We start from the raw sequence: 13,050 nt of genomic DNA, 5'->3' as shown, positions 1-13,050 counted from the left end.
TAGACCATATATTAGGCTTTGCTGTAGCCTCTGATCTAAAGAGAATGGTTGAAGCAATGGTAAGTATTTTTTTAAAACGGCCAGCAGGTGGCAGCAGAGAAAAGAGATCAACCAGGGCCATGTTAGTAAAATGTATTATGGTAAATGTCTATGAATTTTATGTACATATGTCGCTGGCAAATGTGCGTATGTTAAAGTGCACTTGTATATATGACTAGGTTTATACATTTCCTTTTGTTGAAATACTTTATCATTTTATCGACATAAAACGAATAAGGGGTAGGACTAGATCAGTTTTTTACTTCCTCCTACCCCTTTTGAACATACAAACTCTTCTTTCTTCCTATTCTTGTTTTTCTTTTTTACTTCAACTTAGATTTGAAACTTGTAATGTGTTTTCTTTATGTTTATATGGTCAATAAAACCATGAACCAAATAGAAAATGTTGCAAAAAGCTCTTTCCCCCACTGTTTTAAATAGATTCGTGAATAACGATGAAACTTAGCTATATTCTAATGCTAATTGCTGCAAAACGGAAACAGATACAAATATTTTTTTTTTTTTTGATAAAAGAAGAGACTCTAATCTGTCTTTTGGTAGGTTCCATGTTTTATAGCAATAGAACACAATATTCTGTGGGCCTTGCAAAATCAGTCAAAATACAATAAAACAGCCGGGAGCGAAGGGGGTTGCTTCAGTGAACAAGTTAATCCTGCGCATTACAAAAGTATGAATATAAATGCTTAATGTATATCATTATTCACACATAGTTTTTGCTTAACATGAGCCAACATGCAGACAAGCATCTATCCAACAACTACAAACTCTTTTTTTTGGGGGGGGGGGGTTCATCTATTCATGATACTTCAGTTCCCAAACCAAAGTCCTTCCCGATGAGCTACTGCTTCCCCTGCGCGAAATTAATTTCCACAATTAGGTAATGTACTTCCAGCAACTCCATTTAGTGCGGCTGTGGTCTGGATAAAAGTCTCTTCATCATCCCACTGCTCTTGTTCTGCATTGGCTGAGAGCTGTGATGTCACTGAGTGGACCACCCTATAAAAAGGCCTTCTCCCACACACGAGTCAGACCAACTGAGAGCTATCACACACATAAACAGGCAACCAGGCCAGGCTCTTCACAAACGCCCTGGAAATATCCACTACCAGCCCACCGGATTGCATCTCAACATGTGTCGAGGACTTGAACTGTTGCCAATCACCTGCCTGGAGAGGTAAGCGATTCCTCTTTCCTATTCAAATGTGCGGTTTATGTTTATTTCCAATTTTAGATGTTTGTTTCATTCTCTTTTTGTCATCACAGGGCAAAGGAGCTGAAAGCGCTGTTTGGAAGTTTGCTGCACAAGTCGGATCACAAGTCGGATCACAGCATCCCTGTGCAGCCCAAAAAAAGTGACACCCTCAGGTAGATCTACCTCTTCTTTAGATATACTGGATCTGGAAAATGTATTTTTTTTCAATGTGCAACGTAAGCATTGTTACTTCATAGAATATAAATGGATTCATTTGTTTTATTCTTTCACTTATATGTTCCTCATTTGTGTTGCAGTGTTGTTGACGAGCGCCTGAAATGGAAAGACTCATTCGAGAAATTGCTGTCCAGTCAAAGTAAGTGCAGCCATACAAGACTTTTACTGGACACAACATTAGGCACACTTATACAATCCAGCGATTTACATGTGCTGCCAAAAAAATAAATACATCAAAGACCAATGTTTTGTCACCTAATTTAAATTATAAAATTTGATTTTAATACAGAAGCAATAAGATGCCATTTAATTTAGCATATGGGAACAGTTATTTTATTATTATTATTATTAGTAGTAGTAGTAGTAGTAGTAGTACTAGTAGTAATAATAATAATAATAATAAAAAGAGTAGTCTACTTTAACACTAAAATGAAGTTTAAAACATGGTTTTGAGATTTTGAACTGTAAATCTTACATATAAAGGGTGAAAAGTGAATCAGATTCAGAATATTTATTGTCATTGTCACAAAGGAACAACAAAACGTCGTTTGGAGCATCTGCAACAGCAGAGTTGGTAAAGTGCAAAACCCCCCAAAATAAATAAATAAATAAATAAAAATCACATTTAGATTCAGTAATAAAAACAAGAAAAAACATTAGCTAGCTTAAGCTAAGTCAATCAATCAATCAATCATTTAATCTATCCTTATTTATGCAGCACTTTTCATACAACAAATTGCAACTCAAAGTGCTTTAAATAGTTTACAAAGTTTAAGCCCCCCCCCCCCCCACAATACCGATCCACAAAAAACAAAAAGTGAGTACAATAAATAATAATAATAAATAAATAAAAGCATCATTAAAACTGATACATCATTTGTAAGAAAATGAATTGGGTATTGCTTTACATTTGAATCAGTGTTAACATTTGAATTTTAAGAGTTAATAGTACTAACTTAAAAAAAATAATAATAATAATAATTTTTAAGTTATATTAAGGTGTGGAAAGTTTGTGGCATTTGGCCTCCATTGCCATATGGGTGAGACAGCCGGCTCTGCAATGACGTACAAAACAATAGCTCTATTTTCAGCATCACCCACCGAGTGTTATTAAACTAGCACAATGTTATTATGGTTATTATTATGGTTTTCGAGCTGCACTGCACCATTCTGAGAGGTGCCTCTAATATTGTGGCTTCTTTCTTTAGATGTGAGAGTAGAAAAATAATAGATAATAATAATAATAATAATAATACCTCCCAGTATGATGCAGTTTCATTTCAGTTTCATCTTTGTAGAGACATAGACAGCTATTCTATTGAATGTTATTTAATTGTGCAGGTCAAATGTTGGTTACAAAAGATCGTGCTAACTTTTGTCCTCTCCTCTTCTCAGATGGTTTGTGTCTATTCAGAGCTTTCCTCGCGTCAGAATTCAGTGAGGAAAATATTGCCTTCTACTTAGTGTGCGAGGACTTCAGGACGACAAAGCCCTCCAAAATGTCCGTAAAGGCCAAGCAAATCTTTGATGAGTTCATCAGCACTGATGCACCGCGAGAGGTAAGAGACGTCCCCCCCAAAATGGGAACATATAGTTAGGGGTGAGGAAAATGTAATTGATTGTTAACTCCTTTGACAGGTAAACCTCGATCACGTGACTAAAGCCATCACAAAGGAGAACATCGAGCATCCCACCCTGTCATGTTTTGATCTGGCCCAAGCTAAAATTTACACTTTGATGGAGAAAGACTGCTACCCTCGTTTCCTCAAGTCCTTGAGTCAGCAGAGCGGACAAGACCGGCTAAACGACTTTATCAAGAATTGCGCAGCGAGCGGCCGGCAGATGTGAGATGCCGAAGCTAATGACGGCTAGCCGAAAGGTACACAACAAACCTGAGCCGAGGAGTCATCCCCGAAGTTCAGCAGACTGGAGTCCAAGCTGAAGGACGTGAAGCTGTGAGGAATGTACACTGAGCTGCTCGTGAGAGACATCTGAACAAGTCCCCACTCAAGGCTGATGGCCACAGTGGCAAACGACTTCAAACAACGCAGAAACAGATGGCGCCTTGCGTTCACACAACAAATTCATCACTGTGTTAATGTATTTATTCTCTTTAAAGTCAACGTGTATTTATAATGAAAATAATGAATGTTGGCTTTCCAGGTGTTTAAGTGAAAGTGTCCTCTTTTTTTATTGTGAAAAATGAAATGAAATGCACCAAATAAAGAGAGACACAAATGTCTCTGGAATGTTCTGTGAAGATGCTAATTCATGTGTGGCCTTTTTAGTTCCACTTGACAAGTAGGTGACCAAATGACTCATTTTAGCCAATGAATGGAAAGATCAGTGGATTAACATGTTATTATATCGTGAACATGTTTTTGACTCTGACAAGAAGGTGGCCACTACAATTGATTTGGACATAGAGTGAACACATATAGACTAATTAATAATGAGAGTGCAAATCCAAACATGCTATGCTAGCGCAACACAGTTTTTAACTGAAATAGGGAAAAACCAGTGTGATTGTGGCCATTTGAGTTCACATCAAACTTTTGTTTGGAAAGGGTCCCAAAGATCCAGTATCTCACTATGAAGAGAAATTGTTTTGACAATGTTCTCCTATTTGTGTTAAACTTCTCAAATGTAAAATGCTAAATAACAGTTTTTTGTTTTGTTTTACATGTTTATTATTGTACTCAAAGATACTCTTCCATACAAGTGCAAAATTATTTTACCGTAAAATGATATATAAACTAGTTTGTATTAATGACAGTGTATTTCTCCCCTAGCCATGCTAATCTCAGATGATTTACTTTGTTGCTCTATAATGTTGACTGAGGAAGACATTCAAACCCCGAATCTCTCAATACAATTTTTTGAGTTTTATGCTAGTGTCACATAATTAATTGGCTTCTTAAGCAGGTGATAGTGTTGGTAATATTAACCTGCACAAGTAATTTAACATCATCTTCCTAACTACTTACAACACGTTCAAACTATGAGAGCACTATTGCCACCTACTATCGTGGAAGTGCAATTACAATTTATTCTAGTAAGGCCAAAAAAAGGGAAAAAAACATGTTCCTTGTGGTCACACTATTTGAGAAGAATGGCCTCTAAATACTTAAATATGAAGATATGAATGAGTCCGTAAACTGCTTTGATGAGTTAAACTTTGTGTAAATAAAAAAAAAACAATCCTTTTTTTATCATTCTAATTATACTTAGGGATGGGCATTATTTCATGGGATCGGTACTTGCGGCGGCAAATTAGAAGGTAGAAGAAAAGAAAAATGCAATTTTTGGTGGCAATTTTAAGGAAAAATGCTATGTTTGTTACACCTGTTCCCTATCACACAACAATCCGAAGTGGGTGATAAAAGGTAGTGAAAGAAAACTCCATACTGTGGGATTAGAGATCTGCAAGCAAAGCCATCACTTATATACATAGATTCCAGTAATATTAACTGAAATTACAGCCCATTTTATAACCTTTTCAAGGCTTTATAAATATTAGACGCCTTACAGTAATGAAAAAATGACTTAGATTTCAGCTCAATGTTAACATTTGAGGTGTTGGTGGCAAGAGAAGCAACACTATGAAGACAATGAGTCACATGGTAGTGAGCCTCGGTGCCTTATTTTTTAGCAGCCACTCACTGCTTGAGTCAGCGGCCCTTTGTCAGTAAGCTTCTTTTTTTCTTTCTTTCATTCATCGTGCCGCAGACCCTCATACAGTAGCTGCCTCGGAGGCGCGCTCAGCTCCCACGCATGCAGACTGCCAAGTTAGGATTCCGCTCAGATTATCAGGCCCTGAGGAAGCAGAAGCGCAGTCATTAACACCAGTCTAACACTCCTGAAAAGGACTCTCCTGTGCAACCTCTTAGTCATTTCACACACGCACACACATTGTAGGGATGCACTGAATTTTTACGTGATTGAGATTATGAAATAAAGTCCTGCCAAAATGAAATGGCAATATGTTTTCACCAAAGAACAGACTTGAAAGGGGAAGTCAACTAAAAAAAAAACCTTCTTCGCGATATGTTCTATGCAACCCCAGTAGTCGAAACACGGCATTCTGATTAATATTGCGTTTGTGGAATATGAATTAAGCAGAATTTTTTTTTTTTTCCATTTCACCTTTCTGTCGACTTAAATTGACAGTTGCTAAGGGCTCCTCTGTTTTCTGAGTTTGGTCATGTGACACTTGCAAGATGAGCCAGATTGGTTGCTACCTGAGCCCTGATCAATTTGGGATGACATTTGCTTGCTGGTCAGCAAAATGGCCGCCCCCTAAGCTGAAAACCTACAGTAATGTTTTGACTCAAATATGATATACACACTGAAAAGCTAATTTTTCTTTATACTCATGTATGATATGCTTCCCCGATTTGCTGATATCCGTGTAGAAAAATGTAGGTATTATCCGTTTAGCAGGTTGATAGTAATACATAGGGATGTAACGATATCCAAACGTCCCGTCACAATACGATATTATCACGACATGAAGGTCACAACATGATAATTATCACAATATTGTTGGGAGATTGGTGATGTAAAAAAAAGCTGATAATATTGTAAAAAAAAAAAAAAAAAAAACTCATACTAAAAAAAAAATACAATGTTGTGCTTTTGTACATAACAGCAATGTGTATAAACACCAATCTCAAATATCATTTAATTTTGAGGCACACACATTGAGTTCCTACACATATTGACATGTTACGAGCCCCTTCATCTGACCATTAGCGTGGATTTTAAACATAGAACGGCCAAAACATGCCTTGTGAAAATTAAACTGCGCTCAAAAATAGCCACCAGAGGGTGCTAGATCTGCACAAATGGAAATCTACCTGACTTTTTTAATACGTGCTGCTTTTAATATAGTGAAATGACGACGACGATGTTGTGGCAGTTTTAATATCGCGATATCACGATATTGCCGTTATCGTTACATCCCTAGTAATACATTGGGATTCTTTATCTTTCTTTGTCTTTATCTGCATTGTGGACTTTCACTTTTAAATTGTTTTGAATAGATTTAGTTTTAGTTCATGTTATGTCATGTTTCCTTGTGCGTTGTGTGGTCCTGTCTTACTTTTTTCCACCGTATCCGTCGCTTACCAATCAATTAGTTCCCTCAGCATCTCGTGTCTTGTCCGGGTGTTCCACATTGTCTTTTCATGTTGCTTGTATTTAAGTTCCCTGGTTGCTTTCAGTCGATTTTCTGTTACCAAATTGTCGGATGCACTGGAGGCACGGCAGCTGTGTCTGTCTGCACGAAGGCACCTAGCACTGCATAATTGTATTGCGCTGCCACAAATATTGTGCCCATTTTTATTCCTATCGCACGTGCGCCAGTCCACCAAATAGAGCCATACATGTTTGGACACATTGTCTGATTATAAAGAAACATTCTATTAACCTTGCTAAGAGTTTTAGCAGTCAACACTCGATCATACTGTTACATAGCTGTCAGTGCTTTGCAGAGAAAAAATTTTTTTTTAAATATATTTGACAAGTGTCTGCTAAATATGTCAATTAACCCTTATCTAGCAACAATGCATTCATGTGTAACAACATAAAAAGGGGCGTGCCGTTCCCTTAGGGGGTGCTTTACTCCAATAAAACATGATTTGATACGTATCTCGATGCATTCAGTGCGATACGATACAAAGACAATTTGATTTTCTAGTGGAATGATTCCGTTGAGTTAGATTTGGTGCGATTCGATTCAATATAGTACGGTTCAGTGTTAGAGGCTAATGGTGCTATAAGTTTATTGTTGTTAATTTACATAAATACTGTATGAATGAACTTTGGTAGAAGTACACAACATTGAGGGAAAAAAAGTAATGGTAAATACAGTTTATTTATTTATTTATTTTTCTTCTTTTTTTGAGAGAGCTCAGTATTGTTCATTCGGTAATCTTACCGATTCGACATGTCATCATCATTGCTCTCGCTCTTTTTTTCTCTTTTTTTTCTTTTTATGTATGTGCGTGAGTATGTGCATGTGCGTGTGTGTGTTCATGTGTGCGTGCGCGTGAGTGTGTACTCATTAATTAACCTAAAACCTATTAAAAATCCCATACCGTTCACCTAAACCGAATACTCAAGAATCCAGCTGGAGTCGTGAGGTTGTCAGGAGACCCGAGGAAGGATCAAAGAAAAGAAAGAAAAGTGAAATCCAGCACCGACCAGGCATCACCTACTACCCACCGGGTTACCAACCAAAAATATAGTTTCAATACAATACCTTTGCAAATGTTCTGTATTGACGAACAAAAAAGTAAACTAAACTAATTAATAGTAACAATTGGAAGAAATACACCCTACCTGTATGTTTTGTTTTGTTTTTCATATTAGATGTTTCATCCGTTTTCTGTTGCCTCATTGTGGATGTTCCTCATGTTGCTTCGGTCCCATGCAATCGATCAGTCAATCATGATTTTTAGATCGTTGTCGAGTGTTTTTTTTTTTTTGCATCAATTAAGGACAAAGAGGATAATGTGCAACTTTCTCATCTTAAGGTAGAGATACCTGAAAAGTAGCTCAGTATTTGGACTAACAGACATGTACAATAGGCTGGCATGTTCCATAACAGAGTATTGAGACGTGTCATGGGGGTGGTGTGGCGATGGAGCTCTACTTCGACATGTGCTCCACGTGTACACCCACATAACTGGCTGACATGAGCCAGCATCCTCATTTTAAAAACATGTTTTCCATGTGACTGGTGATTAATAGCATTACTAATAATGCTTGAAAGTATGAAGTGTGGTATAAGAACAAAGCGCTGTAGTTATGGTTAGCGGGTTACCAAGGGAACACACCCTTGCAACACAGACGACCGGCCTTGTTTGTTACCTTGTTTTAATTTCCGTTACCTTTTTGTTTGTTTGTTAAAAATAGTTGTCTCACCAGGCAATCGTCATTAGTGCTATTTAAAACTAGCGCGAACAAGACTCACTGTTTTTGTTTTTAAGTATCGGTGGTGCATTATTTCCACGGCAGTCAGTCACATAATAGTACAGCAAATATGGTGACTCATCATCACAGTAAGGCCGCATACTGTGTGCTCTTAATATGGATGTACAGGAAACACGGGAAGGTTACAGTGATAGAAGTGACAAACTGCTTTCCAGTGTTCCCTCCACTTCCACTTAGTGAAACAGTAGCTACAGAGGATTGTAGATCATTGAGTTTTCAAACATCAGTTTGGGGTAGTAACTCATATGCAACCGTCCTGTAAATATTTGCATGTAATCAGCTGAAAAGTTGTTTTCGTGTTCGAGAATCAGCCATTAACTCATTCACTGCCATAGACGACTATAGAAGTCAAAAATTCATGTGAACTATTTCTATTAGTTTAACTTTTTTTTTTCATTTTTTATGAAAACCTTTTTATAACAGATATAAAATTATCATACGATTAATTCAGATTAAACGCCCTTTATTTGTATTTTTAATTAGGCCCATCGGGCGATTAAAATGTGTAATTGTAATTAATCACTTCACTAGTTAACTAACAATTAATCACAAATTTTATATCTGTTCTAAATTTACAATAAAAAAAATTAGAGGTTTTTATACTCTTGTTGACAAAAGTGGGAAAAAAATGTTAAACTAATAGAAATATATATATATATAAATTTTTGACGTTTATAGCCGTCAATGGCAGTGAATGAGTTAAACAGCCTGGCTGGTTCAAAACGCAATTCCGGAACGTTTTGATTTTGTATTTCCCATGACTGCTGCGACCTGGAGACGGCGGGTAAATCTTAAAAGACAGCTTAATGCAATGTTATTTATCTTGCTTTCGATTTGTTGACATAATCATACATCAATTGCATGAAAGCTGTGCTGTGAAACTAGTGCCTAGTTAAGGTCATGTCTTGAAATGAGTAGTCACGTACATTTGAGAAAAAAAATCAAGCAGTTGCTACATCTAGATCAGCTCATTCGTGCCTCAAATGCACACGTGACATTTTTTTTTTTCAACTCATGTGAAATGCATGTTGACATTTTGACATGTGGCTGACCTGAGTCATTCTGTCCTGTGTGTGTGTGTGTGTGTGTGTTCTCACCCTTGCCTCCAGGATGGAAGGCAACCTCCAGAAATGTTGTAAGCAGCTGCTGGAAAGCAATTGCCAATTCAGAGCAGAACACTCTCTGTCACATGCTGTCAATGTGCTCTTTTTTCCCCCTCTGCATTGATGTGTGCTTCAAAAGTTAGATACAATAGGAAAAAAACGAAGGAGAAGAAATGTATTTAATTAAAGGGTGAATTTGCATTTCTCAAAAATGAAAATCAAGAAAATCGTACATAAATAGTACATTGCTAAAATGACCGATAATGACCCATCTTGCATCCTCTGACTTGATTTTTAAAAACCACTGCACCTAAAAAAAACAAAAAACAATTATAGACAGAAGGCGTGACGTGATAAGTGTCGATCATTCTCATGGACTGGAAAGCACACGCTCGTGTCTTTAAGGCAGAATATCCACCACAACAAAAGTTTTTTTGCAGTTAATTTAGAAAATTTGAAGCCCTGACCCAAATGCAAGCTTCGTCAAGACCTCAGGGGGGTATTCCATCAAGCCGGATTAAGGAAAAGCCTGTCTTAGTTTCGTTCCATCCAGGTGGGTTATATAAATTCCCACTCAATAACCATGAAAATTTATGCTTCAGACCAAACCTCCTCCGGAGCAGGTTAACTTTCAAGCTTAGTTTAGCCTGTGTGTCAAAAAAAAAACGTCAAAAGACTGTTCCGTGGATTTTTGCGCTTGTGTAGCACCTGAAATGGTATATTTTCTTTTGTATGACATTGTATTTGATTAATGACATTTTGGCACATTTTATTTTTTATAAGATGTAATTTAGTACACTACCCTAGAGGGTAGACTTTCATCACTTATTTCATGTAATAAAAATAAAAAGTCTCACCACTTTCACTGTTTACAAAATCAATCGCTTTAATTAAACTCATTCCTATAGAAGTCTTCAAGTCACACATCAAATGTCACTCCAAGATGCCTTAAAATTATTATCATCATTATAAGTGCAGTAAGTAAAACAATATATTCACATAAAAAATGCCTTGCCATCCACATGGGTCAGGGTTCGCCCCTCTATTCCCTCAATCAGTGCCCACCCCAGAGCACCAGATCTTCTGCTGATGTGAATGTAACAGGCGGAGGACCCCCACCTGTGGCAGTGGCCTCAGTCTTTTTTTCAGGTGGCTACAATGGTGGGCAACATATTTACAGCTCGACACCTATTTAGTCTTATTTTTCATATATATTCTTATAGGGTGCTTGCCGACTTGTTGCCATGATTGCTTTTGGCTACTGTTGAAATGTAACAGTGAAGAATCAATATGTAGGTCAATTTGAATTGCTTTACATTAAATCGATAATTAATAACACTATTAATGTGAAATACACATCTAACATGAAGCAATTGTAACGTATGCATTTAGTCTATTGGCTTCTTTTTGTTTTTGTGCCAATGATATTTACCTCGTCTTATTGATAGCAACAGTATTGCCAGTATTAACTGTCTTGAATTCCTCATACAGCTCCATCAATAACTTTTGTTCTGTTTGTGAGAAGAATACTGCTCTCGTTTTGCTGTCTTTGGACATAATTGATCGCAATTTCGCCTATCGACTCATCAGGGCTTTTTGTCGACAAAGCGTGTACAAAGCCAGGCTATGCAAGCCTGTCTTACGTTAGCCTTGATCAGACGTGGCTGGAACGGGTTATGGAACCACTTGGCGCTTTTTTTTCCGGAAATGGTGTTCACTCCAGCCTTGCTTTTTTTGCACGAGCCTCGCTTTCTTTAGTTGTGTAGATGCAATGACCCCCTCCACCCCCCTCATGTATCCAGGAGGCTTTTTACGAGAGTGCACCTAATTGAATGTCTAAGCTGCATCTGCTGCTGTTTGATTTGGATCCTGGGAGCACTGAGTAAACCTGTGCAAGAGTGGACTAAATGGCTGGTGACGTGCATGTGTTGCACTTAAGGTGTCAAAATAACACCTCACAAGATGAATGAGCTGTCTCTAAGAAGGTGGATTCCCCCCCCCCCCCCCAACAAATTGTTGTTACTTTTGAGGAGGATGTAACTACAGTATATGTGTACATTATAAATACAATGTATGTAGGTGTCATACCATTCATCTTCATTATTATTATTATTATTATTATTATTATTATTATTATTGTTGTTGTTGTTGTTCGGGGTGTCAGGCAAATTTTTTATTTTTTCTGGAGCAAATGTTTTAATCATAATCGCATGACTTTACTCACGATTAATCGCAAATTTCATACTGTTCTAAATGTACAACAAAATGAATAATAAGTTTTCATACTCTTGTTAACATAAAAGTGGGGGGAACATTTTAAACTAATAGAAATATGGCTGCATTTTTTTAGTCATTGATACAGTAAGTTTATAATAATTCATAAAATTGAGTTAAAATTAAAAATGTACTGTAATAAAGCAGTGTGATATTGATTTGTGTTAGGGCCATTTTTCTGCCACTAGATGGCATAATTGCATTTGTAAGACATTGGTGAATGTCGTCTTGATTGTTTTTTGTGCATGGCAGGTCTTTGTTTTTCTCCTGGCAGGTCAGGTGGGAGGGTGTGGCTGGCAGCTGATGGTACACACCTGGGCTCAATTTGTTCATCAACCTGCTCAATAAGAAGCCTGGTCTGCACCCAGGAAGGTGCCAGAGAGTTCCATCTCCTCCGTTAGTAATACACAGTATATCTTCCAGTGTTTCTAGTTTTGCATTATGCCTGATCTACCCACAACGTTTTTGTAACCTGTTTTTTCCCTGGACCTTTGTTTTTTTGCTACAGTTGTCTTCGTGAAGCTTCTCCAGCCAGCCTGACCCTCTTCCTGCCTGATTGCCTGCCTCCTGAGTCTTTTTTTGTTTTTTTTTGCCAGACCTCATCAAATAAACTGTTGCTCATTTTTTACCACATCGCCATCTCTGCATTCCGGGGACCAACCCAGACAATCCGTAACAGGTGGCAGCTCTTTCTCTATGCTGTTCAATCGAACTCCTCCACAATGACCTTAATACACACATACTTGCTCAGACATTCGTGACCAGCACAGAAGGTCATACGATTAACCAAAGACAAGTGCCCCCATGGTGAAGATCTCAGTTCTGTGGGTTCATTAGTCTCGACTTATCCACGTGTTCAGTCAACGTAGCCTGTGACCACCCTGTATACAAATACGGAGTATGGCAGTGACAGTGGCTCTCTTAAAATATAAGTAAGGATTTACATGATGTTATTGAATATCGTTGAAACTGTGACTATTAAAATCCTCACCACAGTGTCATTGATGCATAATTGGGCTCCCTTCTGACCAAAGTCTGCACTCTTGTGCAGGAAGAGTTAAGAGTGATTTTTGTTCCCCCTCCCTGATCTGCTGGGAAAATGGTGGGGGGTGACAATGGTAAAATTGGTTCAATGTCACAAATCCCAGTTCCGTAATTAGGATGTAAAATGGAACATGGCCAAAT

At 37.6% G+C, this 13,050-nt stretch overlaps 1 protein-coding gene across 1 annotated transcript; it reads left to right on the top strand.

Annotated features, from left to right (window-relative positions):
* Window positions 1-1,107: 1,107 nt before the first annotated feature.
* On the top strand, window positions 1,108-3,710 carry LOC144043894 (regulator of G-protein signaling 5-like). The gene is made up of 5 exons (XM_077557975.1): window positions 1,108-1,234; window positions 1,324-1,425; window positions 1,570-1,628; window positions 2,885-3,048; window positions 3,128-3,710. The coding sequence occupies exons 1-5, from the start codon at window positions 1,191-1,193 to the stop codon at window positions 3,335-3,337; spliced, it is 579 nt and encodes a 192-aa protein (XP_077414101.1). The 5' UTR covers window positions 1,108-1,190; the 3' UTR covers window positions 3,338-3,710.
* The last annotated feature ends 9,340 nt before the right edge of the window (window positions 3,711-13,050 follow it).

This window comes from Vanacampus margaritifer, chromosome 2 (assembly GCF_051991255.1).
Source record: "Vanacampus margaritifer isolate UIUO_Vmar chromosome 2, RoL_Vmar_1.0, whole genome shotgun sequence".
Taxonomy (NCBI): Eukaryota; Metazoa; Chordata; class Actinopteri; order Syngnathiformes; family Syngnathidae; genus Vanacampus; species Vanacampus margaritifer.
Note: the sequence above shows the minus strand (reverse complement) of the source record. Positions and strands in the feature narration are given on the sequence as shown.

What these genes read in the sequence shown, in the direction of transcription:
- LOC144043894 (XM_077557975.1), top strand. Translation starts at nt 1,191, where the DNA reads ATGTGTCGAGGACTTGAACTGTTGCCAATCACCTGCCTGGAGAG. An exon ending in CCAATCACCTGCCTGGAGAG is followed by an intron (nt 1,235 to 1,323) that starts GTAAGCGATTCC and finishes TTGTCATCACAG; the next exon opens with GGCAAAGGAGCTGAAAGCGC. An exon ending in AAAAAAAGTGACACCCTCAG is followed by an intron (nt 1,426 to 1,569) that starts GTAGATCTACCT and finishes TTTGTGTTGCAG; the next exon opens with TGTTGTTGACGAGCGCCTGA.